We start from the raw sequence: 16,972 nt of genomic DNA, 5'->3' as shown, positions 1-16,972 counted from the left end.
AGAGTTTGAGGTTGCTGTGAACTATGACGCAACAGCACTCTACCCTGGCAAGAAAGTGAGACTCTGTCTCAAAAGAAAAAAGAAAGAAGAAAGGGTAGCACCTGTAGCTCAGAGAGTAGGGCGCTGGCGCCATATGAGGATGATGGGTTCACACCGGCCCTGGCCAAACTACAACAAAAAAAATAGCCGAGAGTTGTAGATGCCTGTGGTCCCAGCTACTCGGAGGCTGAGGCAGGAGAATTGCCTAAACCTAGGAGCTGGAGGTGGCTGTGAGTTGTGACGCCACGGCACCCTACCAAGAGCGACAAAGCGAGACTCTGTCTCTACAAAGAAAGAAATTCAGTGGGATCTACAACCTAGGCTCCCAACTTGCCATGAGTTCAGTTACCTTTTAGACATTCTTGAATTACTATGAGGTTGACTGTAGCCTAACTATACTGAAGGCTTTCTTTTTTTCCTCATTTTTTTCTTTTTTTTCTTTTCTTTCTTTTCTTTTGAGACAGTCTCACTATGTCACCCTGGGTAGAGTGCCGTAGCATCACAGCTCATAGCAACCTCAAACCCTTGGGCATAAGTGATTCTCTTACCTCAGCCTCCTGAGTAGCTGGGACTACAGGTGCCCGCTACAACACCCAGCTATTTTTTGTTACAGTTGTCACTGTTGTGTGGCTGGCACTGTAACCACGGTGCTGTGGGTGCCAAGCCACTATAGGCTTTCTAAAGGTTTTTTTGTGTGGGGTCCATATGAAAAATGATTTCTTTTCTTCTCCCTGGTCTTTCTCATTTTAGAAGCTTGTATTTGGAAAAAACAGTGATACTTTACAATTATTTAGCTATTCTTTTTTCTCCACGTAGCTGCTCAAGGGCAGGGTCCATGTAGTAAATATGGAGTGAATAAATAATTGTTTCTAATCCCAGCTACTCAAGAGGCAAGGACAAGAGCACTGCTTGCCAGGAGTTCAAATCCAGCCTAGGCAACACAGTAAAAGTCTGTCTCTTAAAAATAAATAAATAAGGAAGCACCTGTGGCTCAGTGGGCAGGGCGCCGGCCCCATATACTGAGGGTGGCGGGTTCAGCCCCAGCCAAACTGTAACAAAAAATAGCCAGGCATTGTGGTGGGCACCTGTAGTCCCAGCTACTTGGGAGGTGGAGGCAAGAGAATCACCTAAGCCCGGGAGTTGGAGGTTGCTGTGAGCTGTGTGACACCATGGCACACTACGAAGGGCAATAGAGTGAGACTCTGTCTCTACAAAATAAAGAAAGAAAGAGAGGAAGAAAGGAAGAAAAGAAAGAAAGAATAGGCAAGGTGGCTAACACCTATAATCCCAGCACTCTGGAAGGCTGAGGCAGGCAGATTGCCTGAGCTAAAGCAAGACCCCGTCTCTAAAAATAGCCAGGAGTTATGGCTGGCACCTGTAATCCCAGCTACTTGGGAACCTGAGGCAAAAGAATCACTTGAGCCCAAGAGTTTGAGGTTGCTGTGAGCTCCAATGGCATGATACTCTACCAGGGGCAACAAAGTGAAACTGTGTTTCAAAAATAATAAATATAAATAAATAGGGCAGTGCCTGTGGCTCAGTGAGTAGGGCACTGGCCCCAATATACTGAGGGTGGCAGGTTCAAACCTGCCCCTAGCCAAACTGCAACAAAAAAATAGCCGGACGTTGTGGGCAGCTGTAGTCCCAGCTACTCGGGAGGCTGAGGAAGAGAATCGCCTAGGCCCAGGAGTTAGAGGTTGCTGTGAGCTGTGTGAGGCCACGGCACTCTACCGAGGGCAATAAAGTGAGACCCTGTCTCTAAAAATATAGCTGTTGCTTCCATTTCCCATAAAAAACTCTGCCTCTCTAAAAGGATCATTTAAGCCCAAGAGTTTGAGGTTGCTGTGAGCTATGACACCATGGCACTCTACTAAGGACAACAGTGTGAAACTCGGTCTCCAGAAAAAAACAAAAACAGGGGCGGCGCCTGTAGCTCAGTGAGTAGGGTGCCGGCCCCATATGCCAAGGGTGGCCGGTTCAAACCCAGCCCCGGCCAAACTGCAACAACAAAAAAAAATAGCTGGGCGTTGTGGCGGGCACCTGTAGTCCCAGCTACTCGGGAGGCTAAGTCAAGAGAATCGTGTAAGCCTAAGAGTTACAGGTTGCTGTGAGCCGTGTGACGCCACGGCACTCTACCGAGGGTGGTACAGTGAGACTCTGTCTCTACAAAAAAAAAAAAAAAAACACCATGCCTTTGCCCTACCCCTAGCTCTCTAGAAGGCTTTACCTTTCCTCTTCATGTTACCTTGCAGGTTTGTGTATGTGTGGGACACCACCAGCAGGAGAATATTGTATAAGCTGCCTGGCCATGCTGGCTCTATCAATGAAGTGGCATTCCATCCTGACGAGCCGATCAGTAAGTCAGGCCTGACTCTGGGGAAAGGGAAGTTGTAGCCGGGTGAGGTTGCTCACGCCTATAACCCTAGCACTCTGGGAGGCCAAGGCAGATAGACTGCCTGAACTCACAAGTTCGAAACCAACCTGAGCAAGAGTGAGACCTTGTCTCTAAAAATAGGTGTACATTGTGCCGGGCACCTGTAATTGCAGCTACTTGGGAGGCTGAGGCAAAAGAATCACTTGAGCCCAAGAGTTGGAGGTCGCTGTGAGCTGTGACACCACTGAACTCTACTGAGGATGACAAAGTGAGACTCTGTCTCAAAAAAAAGGAAAGGGAAATTGTAGGACTCTCCTAGAAGATGGGAGGGAATTCCCTGGGAATCCAGAGGCAGAAGCAGGTATCTGTTCTGTGTGAATTTACATGCAGACACCTTTATGGGCATCATTATTGTCTTAGGTGGTGAGAGTAAGAGTAATGCTTCATTTTTTTTCCTCCATCTCAAAGGGAGGTTGGTCAGTCTGTATTCCTCTTTTGGGTTTGCTTGCATCAAATCTGATGCAAGCAAATTATGTGAATAATTCTTTTATTCACATGCCTCAGTGATGTATGTAAATAAAAGAATTATGTTTCTTAATATTTAGATGTAAATTGTAACTAAAATCTTTTTCACTAGCTAAACCAAATAATTTAATAAGGAAAAAATGTAAATTTCTCCAGGGCTAAGCTAAAGCACATTTACAAAATGACTAGCACAAGTATAGATTCCTCTCTTCTGGAATTACTGGGCAGGTCTTTTTCTTGAGGTTTGACTGACAAGAGACACCAGGATTTAGAGCCTGATAATGTATTTCTCATAACACAGTCACCCTCGTGGTTTTGAGAGGACTTCAATTGAAAAGTCGGGCTACAATTTCCTGTGGATGGTAGTTAGGAGGGGAATTCAAGCTAAATCCAATTGCTCTTTTATACCAAAATTGGCTCTTGACGTAAGAACCCTTGACCCCAAGTCTCCTTGATCCTTCATTATTTCCAGTTATCTTCTCTATTCTTTTTAACCTCAGTTCTCTCAGCATCCAGTGACAAGAGACTGTATATGGGTGAGATTCAGTGAAGATACGAGTGGAAAACTACAAGGTTGCTTGATTTTGAGACCTCCAACTGCATAAGTGGCGTCAAATGTTACCCAGGCTAGCATCCTCCCTTCAGATGGCCATCACTAGGAGAAACAGAGGAGGCAGTCGCCATATTCCAAAAACCACTTCTATCCCATTTCATCCGGATGATAAAAGCAAGCTCCCAGTGGCCTCTAACAACCACCTGCCAGATTTCATGGACTATTTTTTTTTTAATACGTTTTCTTCAAAGGGACAAATATTGATTGGTTTGTAGTTTCCTGTTTTCTAATCCAGGCCGAAGACAGAATATGACATACTTGTTGGTTGGGACTTTTTTTTTATTCAGTACCTGACTTGTATGATATGTTCTTTCTGTGTTTCTCTGAGTCATTTTGTATTAAAAGCCAAATATATGCCTTTTTACAATAGCCATGAGGATTGGATTTATTGTTGTCTTTTCTTCAAGGCTTGATTGCTGTAAATTAGAGTGGGGCATGACGTGGCCAAGGGATACAATACATTTAAATTTACGAGAAGCTGCTTGCTTGGTTTTTGTTCTCTATGTTTTTAGGTTTACTCCCATGAAAATGATAAAGTAAATTACATATCAGTAACAAATACTTTTCTCCTCCTAGAAGCAGAGCATCCAAGAGGTGATAAAGTCTAAAGGGACCTGATTCTTGTTTACTTGCACACAATCTTTAATGAAAAGAGTCTGTCTACTCTGCCTCCTGCCAAAAGCACTTTTCTGAGCCATAGTTCCCATACTTAGGCTCCTGAATTGGGCAGATTTGGGGCAGTCTCAGCTTGTAGAAGTGACATTGGATAGCATGCTGCATCAAACTCAAATGGAATTTGAGAACGTTTGGTAGAACTTGGCCATAATGTTATTTTAAGACTTCTTTATGATTCTGCTTGTCTGTCTTTTCATAAACTGGCAGGGACATTAGGAATACTATTAGTTGTCCTCTACCACTAAGACAGGGTACTGTCACCCTGAATCACTAGTAACTGTACCCAGCACACAAACGGGCACTAACGAATCCCATCTGGCACTGGAGAGCACAATGTGTTTTTTTCTGAATCTCCTATCTCAAAGTAGTCTTCACAGCTCCAACCTGTTCTGAGCTTGTTTGGTTTTAGACTTGTAGCTCACAAGCCTGAATCTATTTATCTTAAGGGAGAGAGAGGATATTACCCTGGGGGGATAATCATTCAACAAACATACCAACCTCTGTTATGTGGCGGGCATGATAATTGTTGCTGAGGACAGAGAGAAAGTACTGTCCTTGCCATCTTAAGAAATGTACAAACCAGTAAAAAAGTAATCTCAAATTAATTACTTTAAGTGAGCACATGCCAAAGATTTATTTAACTCATTAATGAAGGAGCCAGCAGGATGGTAAAGCTCTCAAACCAATTACTTTTAATACAATGAATGAAGTTTGAATAAAGTGTGCTGGAAACACAGGAGGAAACAATTTATTGTGCCTAGGAGAGCTGAAGTTTCACAGATGTCATTATTCTTAGATTGGGACTTGGAGATTGAGTAGGGCTTTCTAGGTGGACAAAGAAGCATTCTAATGGCTCAAGGAGTAGGGTGCCAGCCCTATATACCAGGGGTGGCGGGTTCAAGCCCAGCCCCAGCCAAAACTGCAAAAAAAGGAATTCCAACAAACAGGCACAAGCTTAAAAGTACTGCACATTTCATAAGCGAAAAGAACTTGAGTGTGGTTAGCAGGAAACAAAGTTGCAGAATTAAGTAAGAGCCAAATCCTGGAATACTTAATACTTTATACACTTTATTCTATAGATGGAGGTTTCTTAAAATACATTCCACAGAGGACTGCTTCCCAGATAGTTTGTTAGATACTTTGGGGCATAAAGATCCTGTGGCTCAAGCAGCTAAGGTGCCAGCCACATACACCTGAGCTGATGGGTTCGAATCCAGCCTGAGCCCGCCAAACAACAATGATGGCTGCAACCAAGAAATAGCGGGAGTTGTGGTGGACGCCTGTAGTCCCAGCTACTTGGGAGGCGGAGGCAGGAGAATCGCTTGAGCCCAGGAGTTGGAGGTTGCTGTGAGCTGTGATGCCATGGCACTCTACCCAGGGCAACAGCTTGAGGCTCTGTCTCAAAAAAAAAACAAAAAACGATCCTGTAAGTATCTAACATGTGACACTTGTTTCTCTACTGTAGGACTGCTTAGACTCAAGCAGGCGTGTCCAACCTTTTGGCTTTTCTGGGCTACATCAGAAGAGTTGTCTTGGGCCACACACTACACAAATACTAACAAAAACAAAGACTGCATAATTGTGCAAAAAAAGTCCTCACATAATCTGCATGTGGCCCACAAACCATAAGTTGGACACCACTGGTAGATCTTTGAACATACCAACTATGGTGGGCTCCCCGCAGGGAATGGTGACTCAGATTTCTAACCTGAGCAATAAGGACATACATGATGATGCCTTTTACCAGGAGAGATTTGATCAAAGATGGCAATCAAACTGCTCTTTATGCCTCCAACACTATCAGGTGACTTATACTCCCAATCCCTTTTAAGCACCCAGGTCCACATACAGATAGCATCCTTAAGGTGTACAGGCTATGTGTATAAGGTATGTGAAACAAGTGAATTTCATGTTTAAACTTGGGTCCCATCCCTAAGATAATTAGAATATATGAGAATCTCCCAAAATCCAAAAAAAATTCAAAACACTTCTGATCCTAAGTATTTCAGATAAGGAATACTTGATCTATACTTGAACATTGGTCCAATCCCCGCCAGACACCCTAATCTTTCTTGGCTTGGCGTAAAAAGGCTTGAACCTTGACGCTGCACTTTTAAAAGCCTACCAATCCCTTAAGAAGATGGCGGTGATTGGGAAGAACCCTGCAGATTGCAAGGATTTTCCTCTAACCTTAGCCTCTTCAATCCCCCCTAGTGCCTTCTTGAAGAGGCTAAAGCTATTAGCAGGAAATAACAGTACCACTTAGAATTTGAAGAAAATAGAAGCCCCAACCTGGGGAATAAAAATTTGAGTGTAAAACATCCCCAGAGGGTACAAATGGTATTCTCACTTTGGGAGAGATAGATTGCTCCCAAATGAGTAATGGCATCTCTGGTTTTCAGTTAATTTCCCTTTATGACTTCCACAGTCTCTAACACTTAATATTGTTGGCACTTAAAGAGCCAAATTTCTTTTTTCACTGCATGGCTGAGTTTTGTGGACTAAATTTTCAGGGAGGTAAACTTCCAGGTCACTTTGGGGGCTTGCCTGACATAATTATTTTTTCTCCCAGTTGGTAACCCTAATCCCATCCACTCCTAATCCCCTATACAGTTTATTTACAAGCCAACCCATTAAAACACAACTTGGTGCTGTCTTCCCTAAATTCCCCTGATTGTGCAAGCACAGTTGACACCTTTTCAGGTGAAGGAAGGTAATCCCCGAAGACCTTCGTGGGCATAGTGGAGTTATATAAGAATGAGTCTTTTTTTTTTTTTTTTTTTTAAATGAATCCACTTTATTTTTTTTTTTTTTTTTTTTTTTTTTTTAATTTGGCCAGGGCTGGGTTTGAACCCGCCACCTCCGGCATATGGGACCGGCGCCCTACCCGCTGAGCCACAGGCGCCGCCATAAGAATGAGTCTTATAGGGAGGCAGATCTAGGCCTCCACACCTTGTCACTATTCCAAGTAAACAGATAATAGGCACAGATGTTGGTTTTAAAGACAAGAATGGGCTTGGCACCCGTAGCTCAGTGGTTAGGGTGCCAGCCACATGCACCAGGGCTGGTGGGTTCGAACCTGGCCCAAGCCTGCTAAACAAACAAAATAGCCTGGTGTGGCGGGCACCTGTAGTCCCAGCTACAAGGGAGGCTGAGGCAAGAGAATCGCTTGAGGTTGCTGTGAGCTGTGACTCTGTGGCACTCTACGAGGGCAACATAGTGAGACTTTGTCTCAAAAAGAAAAAAAAAAAGAATAATCTTTGCAGGTCCAGCACAGTGGCTGGCGTCTGTAATCCTAGCACTTTCAGAGGCCAAAGTGGGTGGATCACCTGAGCTCAGAAGTTCCAGACCAACCTGAACAAGAGCAGCGACCCTGTCTCTAAAACTAGCTGGGTGTTGCGGTAGGCTCCTGTAGTCCCAACTACTTGGGAGGCTGAGGCAAGAGGACAGCTTGAGCTCAAGCGTTTGACATTGTTGTGAACTATGATGCCACAGCACTCTACCGAGGACAACAAAATGAGACTCAGTCTCAAAAAAAATATATATATATTTTCCAGAGACTAGGTCTAGTTAGTAGCTAGAAAAGACAGGTCAGGGGCAGTGCCTGTGGCTCAGTGGGTAGGGCGCCAGCCCCATATACTGAGAGTGACGGGTTCGAACCCAGCCCTGGCCAAACTGCAACAAAAAAATAACCGGGCGTTGTGGCGGGCGCCTGTAGTCCCAGCTACTCAGGAGGCTGAAGCAAGAGAATCGCTTAAGCCCAAGAGCTGTGACACCATGGTACTCTACCATGGGCAACAAAGTGAGACTCTGTCTCAAAAAAAAAAAAAAAACAGAAAGGCAGGTCAGGGTCTTGCCAGAGTTGCTTCTCCACAACTACAGAGAATTTGCTTCTCACTGATAGATTAGAGTGTGCTGCTTATTAATGTCTCATGGTAAGGAGGATGGGAAACTGAGGTAAGGGAGCTCTGAGCAGTTTGGCACTGTGGGTAGTTGGGCCTTAGAGAAAGACTGTCACAGCTCAGCGCCTGTAGCTCAGTGGCTAGGGCACTAGCCACATACACAAGCGCTGGCAGTTTCGAACCCAGCCTGGATCTGCCAAACAACAATGACAACTGGAACAAAAAATAGCCAGGTGTTGTGGCGGGCGTCTGTAGTCCCAGCTCCTTGGGAGGCTGAGGCAAGAGAATCGCCTAAGCCCAGGAGTTGGAGGTTGCTGTGAGCTGTGACATCACGGCACTCTACTGAGGGTGACATAGTGAGACTGTCTCAAAAAAAAAAAAAAAAAAAGACTGGGTGGCGCCTGTGGCTCAGTGAGTAGGGCGCTAGCCCCATATACCGAGGATGGCGGGTTCAAACCCAGCCCCAGCTGAACTGCAACCGAAAAATAGCCGGGCGTTGTGGCAGGCGCCTGTAGTCCCAGCTACTCAGGAGGCTGAGGCAGGAGAATTGTGGAAGCCCAAGAGCTGGAGGTTGCTGTGAGTCCTGTGACATCATGGCACTCTACCTAGGGCAGTAAAGTGAGACTATCTCTACAAAAAAGTAAAAATAAAAATAAAAAAGACTGTCAGGCCATTTGGATTAAGCAGGATTGCTTTTTCCAAGAGCCTTTGGGATTTGACAGCTGATGTTTGAGGATGGAAGGAGGGGCCAAATTTAAAATTGACAGCCTCTGATCCTACAGGACCAAATGAAGCCAAGTCTGAGCTCTGAGCCTGCCCTCCGGTCAGTTTTCTCTATACCCTAGACACATAATGATCCTTCTCTGAAAGAGTCCTAGGCAGACGCCTACCCTCTGCATCAAGCCTTAGGCTGTACCAAACCTCCTTTCTTCTAGGCTTCCATTTCTTCACTTGACAACTGCAACCCATCTAGACGTGTGCATTCTTCTTTAACTTACATCCTCTAAAGTGGTTCTCAGCTTGGCACCCATAGCTCATTGGTTAGGGCGCCAGCCACATGCACCGGGGGTGGTGGGTTCGAACCCAGCCAGGGCCTGCTTTAAAAAAAAAAAAAAAAAAGACAACTGCAACAACAAAATAGTAGGGTTTTGTGTCGGGCACCTGTAGTCTCAGCTGCTGGGAGGCTGAGGCAAGTGAATCGCATACGCCCAGAAGTTTGAGTTGCTGTGAGCTATGATGCCACAGCACTGTACCGAGGGTGGCAAAGTGAGACTCTGTCTCAAAAAATAAATAAATCAAATAAAATGAAGTGATTCTCAACCTTGGATAATTTGTCGTCCTGTAGGACATTTGATAATGTCTGAAGATATCTGGTAGAGTGCTATGGGCGTATAATGGATGGAGGCCAGACACACTCAAAGAATTAACTGCTCCAAAGCGTGATTAGTGAGGCTGCTGAGAAACCCTGATCTACAGCAATGATCCCTCCACCAACAGCATCAGCATTACCTGAGAACTTATTAGAAGTGCAATTTATTAGAGCCGAGATCTACTGAATCCAAAATTTTGGGGGAAAGAAACGTTTAGCAGTCTGTGTTTTAACAAGTTCTTCAGGTCATTCTTTTTGTTTGTTTGTTTTTTCCTGAGACAGATTCTCACTCTGGCATCTTGACTAGAGTACTGTGCATCATAGCTCAAAGCAACCTCAAGCTTTGGGGCTCAAGCTATCGTCTTGTCTCAGTTTTTCTATTGTTAGTAGAGACGGGGTCTGGCTTTTTGTATTGCTCAGCCTGGTGTCAAATTTGTGAGCTCAAGCAATCCACCTACATTGGCTTACCAAAGTTGCTAGGATCATAGGTGTGAGCCACTGTGCCCAGCCCACCAACTTTTTTTTTTTTTTTTGGAGACAAAGTCTCAAGCTGTCACCCTGGATAGAGTGCAGTGGCGTCACAGCTCACAACAACCTCCAACTCTCTTGGGCTTAAGCAATTCTCTTGCCTTAACCTCCCAAGTAGCTGGGATTACAGGCGCCCACCACAACACCAGGCTATTTTTTGGTTGTAGTTGTCATTATTGTTGTAGTTTTGGTTGTAGTTGCCCAGGCTGGATTCAAACCCACCAGCTCTGGTGTATGTGGCCGGCGCCTTAGCTGCTTGAGCTACAGGTGCCGAGACTAGCCCACCAAGTTTTCATTTGAAAATTTTCAGGGTGGCACCTGTGGCTCAGCGGGTAGGGCGCCAGTCCCATATGCCGGAGGTGGCGGGTTCAAACCCAGCCCCAGCCAAATTAAAAAAATAATAATAATAATAAAAAAAAAAAGTTTAAAAAAAAAAGAAAATTTTCAAAGATAAAATTTGAAAGATTGGGCGGCGCCTGTGGCTCAGCGGGTAAGGGCGCCGGTCCCATATGCCGGAGGTGGTGGGTTCAAACCCAGCCCCGGCCAAATTAAAAAAAAAAAAAAAAAAAAATTTGAAAGATTAACATACAGAACATCTATAATATATAAAATTTGTGTCTATATCCTACTTCGATTTAATAACTTGATGTTTTTTTTTTTTTGAGACAGAACCTCAGACTGTTGCCCTAGGTAGAGTGCTGTGGCATCACAGCTCACAGCAACCTCAAACTCCCGGGCTCAAGCAAGTCTCCTGCCTCAGCCTCCCAAGTAGCTGGGACTACAGGCGCCTGCCACAACTTGTTTTTTTTGGTTGCAGCCGTCATTGTTGTTTGGTGGGCCTGGGCTAGATTCAAACCTGCCAGCTCAGGTGTATGTGGCTGGCGCCTTAGCCGCTTGAGCCACAGGCGCCCAGCTTCAATGGTCTTTTTTTTTTTTTTTTCTTGAAGTTTTGGCTGGGGCCAGGCTTGAACCTGCCACTCCTGATATATGGGGCCAGTGCCCTACTCCTTGAGCCACAGGCACTGCCCTCAATGGTCTTTTGTATCACACATCTATGTACATACCTAGAAGTTTTTTTGTTTTTGTTTTTGTTTTTCTGAGACAAGGTCTTGCTTTGTTGCCCCAGGCTAGACTGTAGTGGCCTCATCATAATTCACTACAACCTCGAACTCCTTGGCCTCAAATGATCCTCCTGCACTGGCCTCCCAAAGTCTAGGATTACAGGCGTGAGCCACCATGCCCCAACCACGGTGTAGTGTTAGCTCTTTTACAGTTTGTCTAGCTGAGCTAGTGTGATGGTATGCACCTACAATCATAGCTCCCCCAAAAGCTAAAGCAGGAGGATTGCTTGAGCATAGGAGTTTGAGGCTGTATTGAGGTATGAAAGTGCCACTGCACTCCACCCTGGGCCACAGAACAACACCTCATTTTTTTTTTCAGAGTAGAGTATGATGGCATCATCATAGCTCATAGCAACCTCAATCTCTTGGGCTTAAGAGATTCTCTTGCCTCTCTTAAGGGATTCTCTTGCCCAAGTAGCTGGGACTATGTGATGCCTGGTGAGTTTTTCTATTTTTAGTAGAGATAGGGTCTCACTCTTATTCATGCTGGTCTCTCACTCCTGAGCTCAAGCCTTCCAGAGCACTAGGATTACAGGTGACAGCCACTGCACCCAGCCTGAGAAGGCAAATTTACACTGAACAGAAAAAGCAACAGAGCTGTCCACAGCATGGTAGGGAGTTCCTTATCTCTCTCTGGAGATGTGCAAGTAGAAGCTGGGTGACGGTTTGACAGGAATTTCTGTTAGATTGATTCGGAGAACTAGAACTGCTCATCAGAATTCCTGGGGAATATATTGAAAATACCCATAACCTGGGCGGCGCCTGTGGCTCAGTCGGTAGGGCGCCGGCCCCATATACCGAGGGTGGCGGGTTCAAACCCGGCCCCGGCTGAACTGCAACCAAAAAATAGCTGGGTGTTGTGGCGGGCACCTGTAGTCCCAGCTACTCGGGAGGCTGAGGCAAGAGAATCGCTTAAGCCCAGGAGTTGGAGGTTGCTGTGAGCTGTGTGACGCCACGGCACTCTACCGAGGGCCATAAAGTGAGACTCTGTCTCTACAAAAAAAAAAAAAAGAAAAGAAAATACCCATAACCTAGGCAAGGTGCAGGGGCTCATGCCTGTAAATCTAGCACTCTGGGAGGCTGACATAGAGGATTGCTTGATCACCTGAGTTTAGGAGTTTCAGATCAACCTGGGCAAGAACAACACCCTGTCTCTACTAAAAATAGAAATTAAAAAAAAAAAAACTTGAGCAGCACCCGTAGTTCAGTGCATAGGGCGCTGGCCATATAAACCAAGGCTGGCGGGTTCAAACCCGGCCTGGGCCGGCTAAAAACCACAATGACAACTGCAACAAGAAAGAAATAGGAGCTGTGGTACCATGACACTCTACCCAGGGTGACAGCTTGTGTCTCAAAAAAAAAAAGAAAAAAAAAATGGCCGGTGTGGTAGTGTGTGTCAGTATCCTGTAGTCCCAGCTGCTGTGGTGGCTGAGGTAGGAGGATTGCTTCAGCCCAGGAGTTTGAGGTTGCAGTGAGATATTCCACCCAGGATGACCAAGCAAGACCTTTCTCTGAAAGGAAAAAGAAAAAGAACATGGCTCAGCGCCCCTAGCACAGTGGTTACAGCGCTGGCCACGTACACCAAGGACAGTGGGTTCAAACCCAGCCCGGGCCAGCTAAACAATGATGACAACTGCAACAAAAAATAGCTGGGTGTTGTGCCAGGCACCTGTAGTCCCAGTTACTTGGGAGGCTAAGGCAAGAGAATCACTTAAGCCCAAGAGTTTGAGGTTGCTATGAGCTCTAATGCCACAGCACTCTACCCTACGTGACATAATGAGATTCTGCTCAAAAAAAAAAAAAAAAAAAAAAAGGCTCGGCGCCTGTGGCTCAGCAGCTAGGATGCCAGCCACATACACTGGAGCTGGTGGTTTCAAATCCAGCCTGGGCCTGCCAAACAACAATGACAACTACAACCAAAAAAAAGAAAAAATTAGCTGGGGGCGGCGCCTGTGGCTCAAGGAGTAGGGCGCCGGTCCCATATGCCGGAGGTGGTGGGTTCAAACCCAGCCCCGGCCAAAAAACCAAAAAAAAAAAAAAAAAAAAAAAGAAAAAATTAGCTGGGCATTGTGTCAGGCACCTGTACTCCCAGCTACTTGGGAGGCTGAGGCAAGAGAATCGCTTAAGCCCAAGAGTTTGAGGTTGCTGTGAGCTGTGATGCCACAGCACTCTACCAAGGACAACAGCTTGATACTATGTCTTGAAAAAAGAAAAAGAACTTATCTTTAAGCTGATCTTACCTCCAGAGATTTTGTGTGAGTTACCCTGGTGTGGGACCCTGATTCTGGTGCAGGAGGTCTCTACACTAATATTTGGGAGGTCTCCACGGTCCTGTCAGTCTACCGTCCTGTGATTCTTTTTCTTTTTCTGTTTTTTTTTTGAGACAGAGTCTCACTCTGTCATCCTGAATAGAGTACCATGGCGTCATAGCTCACAGCAACCTCAGACTCTTGGGCTTGAACAATCCTCTAGCCATAGGCTCCTGAATAGCTGGGACTGCAGGCGCCCAGAAAGTTTTTCTATTTTTAGTAGAAATGGGGTCTCACTCTCACTCAGGCTGGTCTTGAGCTGCTGAGCTTAAGTGATCCACCCACCTTGGCCTCCCAGGCTGTTGGATTACAGGTTTGAGCCACTGCACCTGGCCTGGACTGTGATTCTAAGCTATCCTCAGACTCTCCAATGGTAATCTTAAGATCCTATGACCTGTTTGCTAAAGAGATACACTTAGATGAGGGCCTATGGAAAATGACAAGGGGTGGGAAACCAGCAGGGATTTAAGAACCCATTTGGGACCTTTGCCAAGGGACAGGCTTGAGATGACTCCATCTGTCTTCCTATCCACCCTGGACAAGCCCATTGCAGTGTAATGGGGGCCCCACACAGTCTGAGGCCATTCAGGGAGAAGCCCTCTTGCCCTCTCCAATGTCTTCTGCTAAGCTGGCCTGAGGGCAGACTTGAGGGCTGGTAAAAGGGAGATTTGTCTCAGCTTTTAGCAGATTCTGTCTAGAGACTCTGGACCCCACGGCCCAGACAAGGAGAACAAATTTTCTATGAACTTTACTGCTGTTAAAGATATGTAGGATTAGGCCCAGCGAGATGGCTCACTCCTGTGATCCCAGCTCTCTAGGAGGCTGAGGTGGGTGGATTGCCTGAGCTCACGAGTTTGAGACCAGCCTGAGCCAGAGTGAGACCCTGTCTCTAAAAATAGCCGGGTGTTGGGTAGCTCAAACCACCTGGTTTGGTGGGTGCCTGTAGTCCCAGCTACTCAGGAGTCTGAGACAAGAGAATTGCTTGAGTCCAAGAGTTTGAGGTGGCTGTGAGCTATGACGGCATGACACTCTACCAGGGGAGACAAAGTGAGACTGTCTCAAAAAAAAAAAACACCAAAAAACAAATTTAAAAGATTATGATAGTAATCATCTCCTCAAAGGGTTGATTTTTTTTTTTTTGAGACAGAGTCTTACTTTGTTGCCCTTTGTAAAGTGTCTACCAAGGAACTCTTCTGGACCTTGCCCTGTGTACCCTTTCATCTGGCTATTCATTTGTATCACTTTTAATAAACCCTAAAACATAAGTAAAGTGCTTTCCTGAGTTCCGTGAACCATTCTAGCAAATTATCAAACCTGAGAAAGAGGTTATGGGACCCCCAATTTGTAGGCCATTGGTCAACAGTATGGGTGGGTGGCCAGAGTCTTGTGACCAGCATCTGAAATAAAAGCAATTTTTAGAGACTGAGCCCTTAACCTGTGGGGTCTAGCTGACTCCCCGTAGTAGTTAGTGTCAGCATTGAACTGGATTGTTGGCCACCCAGCTGGTGTGAAGAATTGGTTGGTGTTAGAAAACATCCCAGAGGCTGTAATTAGTGAGCATGTTCAGTCCTCTAACTTGAAAGAGGAGAAAATTATTGGGTTTAACATTCAGCTATTTTCTGAGTGAACTTTCTCAGGAACCTTCAGTGCTTTAACCCACAGGGGGACTCATGGTGGGAGATTCATTCACCGACTAGCCTTGGTTTAGGGGGGGGAGGGACTTCTTACTCCATTAATCTCATTACTTCAGCAGCACTTATCGGGCCCCTCTTTAGGGCTGACCAGGACTCTGCCTTCTCACTCAGAGAGCGTGGGTTTGTTCTGAATCATCTCTGTCCTTTTTTCCCCCAAATCTTGCTTCATTTTCCCCACAGTCTTTCCCTGATCCTGGAGTTAGTCATCCTTCATAGTGACTACTGCAAGTCCTTTCTGATGCCATCCGCTGCTCCCAGATCGTGAACCACTTGCCAAAGATATTTCCATCTCTTCTTACAATTGGGTTGCTTTCTCCCTTAGAACCCTGACTTCCAAATGGTAAAGAGGGCACAAGATGTGCTGGACCCGGAAACCAGGAAAAGGGGAATGATGGCTATGCAACCATCCATTCACCACACATTTGCTGATTCCTGCCAAGATCTAAATCCTGCAAGAGGCCAGGTGCAATGGCTCAATCCTAGCACTCTGGAAGATTGAGGGGGAAGGACCTCTTGAGCTCAGGAGCTAAGACCAGACTAAGCAAGAGCAAGACTCTGTCACTACTAAAAATAATAATAATAATAAAAAAAAAACTAGCTGGGCGGGGCGGCGCCTGTGGCTCAAGGAGTAGGGCACCGGTCCCATATGCCGGAGGTGGCGGGTTCAAACCCAGCCCTGGCCAAAAACCACAAAAAAAAAAAAAAAAAACACTAGCTGGGCGGCGCCTGTGGCTCAGTGAGTAGGGCGCCGGCCCCATATGCCGAGGGCGGTGGGTTCAAACCCAGCCCCGGCCAAACTGCAACAACAACAAAATAATCGGGCGTTGTGGCAGGTGCCTGTAGTCCCAGCTGCTCCGGAGGCTGAGGCAAGAGAATCACATAAGCCCAAAAGCTGGAGGTTGCTGTGAGCTGTGTGACGCCACGGCACTCTACCGAGGGCAGTAAAGTAAGACTCTGTCTCTAAAAAAAAAAACTAGCCAGGTGTTGTGATGGGCACCTGTAGTCCCAGCTACTCAGGAGGCTGAGGCAGGAGGATTGCTTGAGCCTAAGAGTTTGAGGTTGCTGTGAGCTACGATGATGCCAGGGCACTCAACCTAGGACAACAGAGTGAGATTCTATCTCCAAAAAAAAAATCCTGTAGGATATAGAGATAATTTAGAGATAGTCACTGTCCTCATAGAACTCAGTCTTGTGGGAAATAGAAACAAAATCATACAAGCACAATGAATCCTCTGAAAGCTGTAACAGAGGCCCATGTGAGTCAAAAGGAGAGCCACCTCCCCCAGGTTGCAGAGTGTCAAGGAAATCCTCCTGAGAAAGTGGCATCTGAGCTGAGATTTAAAAGATGAATGGTACTTCTCTGGGCTAAGAATTTGGAGAGGGAGGCCGGGCTCGGTGACTCACACTTGCAATCTAGCACTCTGGGAGGCCAAGGCAGGAGGATCCCTTGGGTTCAGGAGTTTGAGACCAGCCTGAGCAAGAGTGAGACTTTGTCTCTACAAAAAATAGAAAAATTAGCTGGGCATCCTGGCAAGTACCTATAGCCTCAACTAGGTGGGGGCTGAGGCAGGAGGATCACTTGAGCCCAGGAGTTTGATGTTGCTGTGAGCTAGGTTGATGCCATAGCACTCAAAAAAAAAAAAAAAGGAAGAACAACATAGACCAGGTTGGGTGCAGTGGCTCATGCCTATAATCCTAGCACTCTGGGAGGTTGAGGTGGGTGGATTGCTTGAGCTCACATGTTTGATACCAGCCTGAGCAAGAGTGAGACCTTGTCTCTAAAAATTGCTGGGCGTTGTGGCAGGTGCCTGTAGTCCCAGCTA

The 16,972-nt window shown here is 46.0% G+C and overlaps 1 protein-coding gene across 1 annotated transcript in view; it reads left to right on the top strand.

Annotated features, from left to right (window-relative positions):
- SNRNP40 (small nuclear ribonucleoprotein U5 subunit 40) overlaps positions 1–4,004 on the top strand; it is a 37,438-nt gene extending 33,434 nt beyond the window's left edge. The window contains exons 9-10 of the mRNA XM_053576853.1: positions 2,292–2,395; positions 3,439–4,004. Coding sequence (XP_053432828.1) covers positions 2,292–2,395; positions 3,439–3,488 — 154 coding nt within the window. The 3' untranslated portion in view covers positions 3,489–4,004. The remainder of the gene's footprint in view (positions 1–2,291; positions 2,396–3,438) is intronic.
- Positions 4,005–16,972: the final 12,968 nt, after the last annotated feature.

The sequence above is a fragment of the Nycticebus coucang genome, chromosome 22 (genome assembly GCF_027406575.1).
Source record: "Nycticebus coucang isolate mNycCou1 chromosome 22, mNycCou1.pri, whole genome shotgun sequence".
Taxonomy (NCBI): domain Eukaryota; kingdom Metazoa; phylum Chordata; class Mammalia; order Primates; family Lorisidae; genus Nycticebus; species Nycticebus coucang.
The sequence above is the reverse complement of the archived record's forward strand: the minus strand, read 5'-3'. Positions and strand labels throughout refer to the sequence as shown.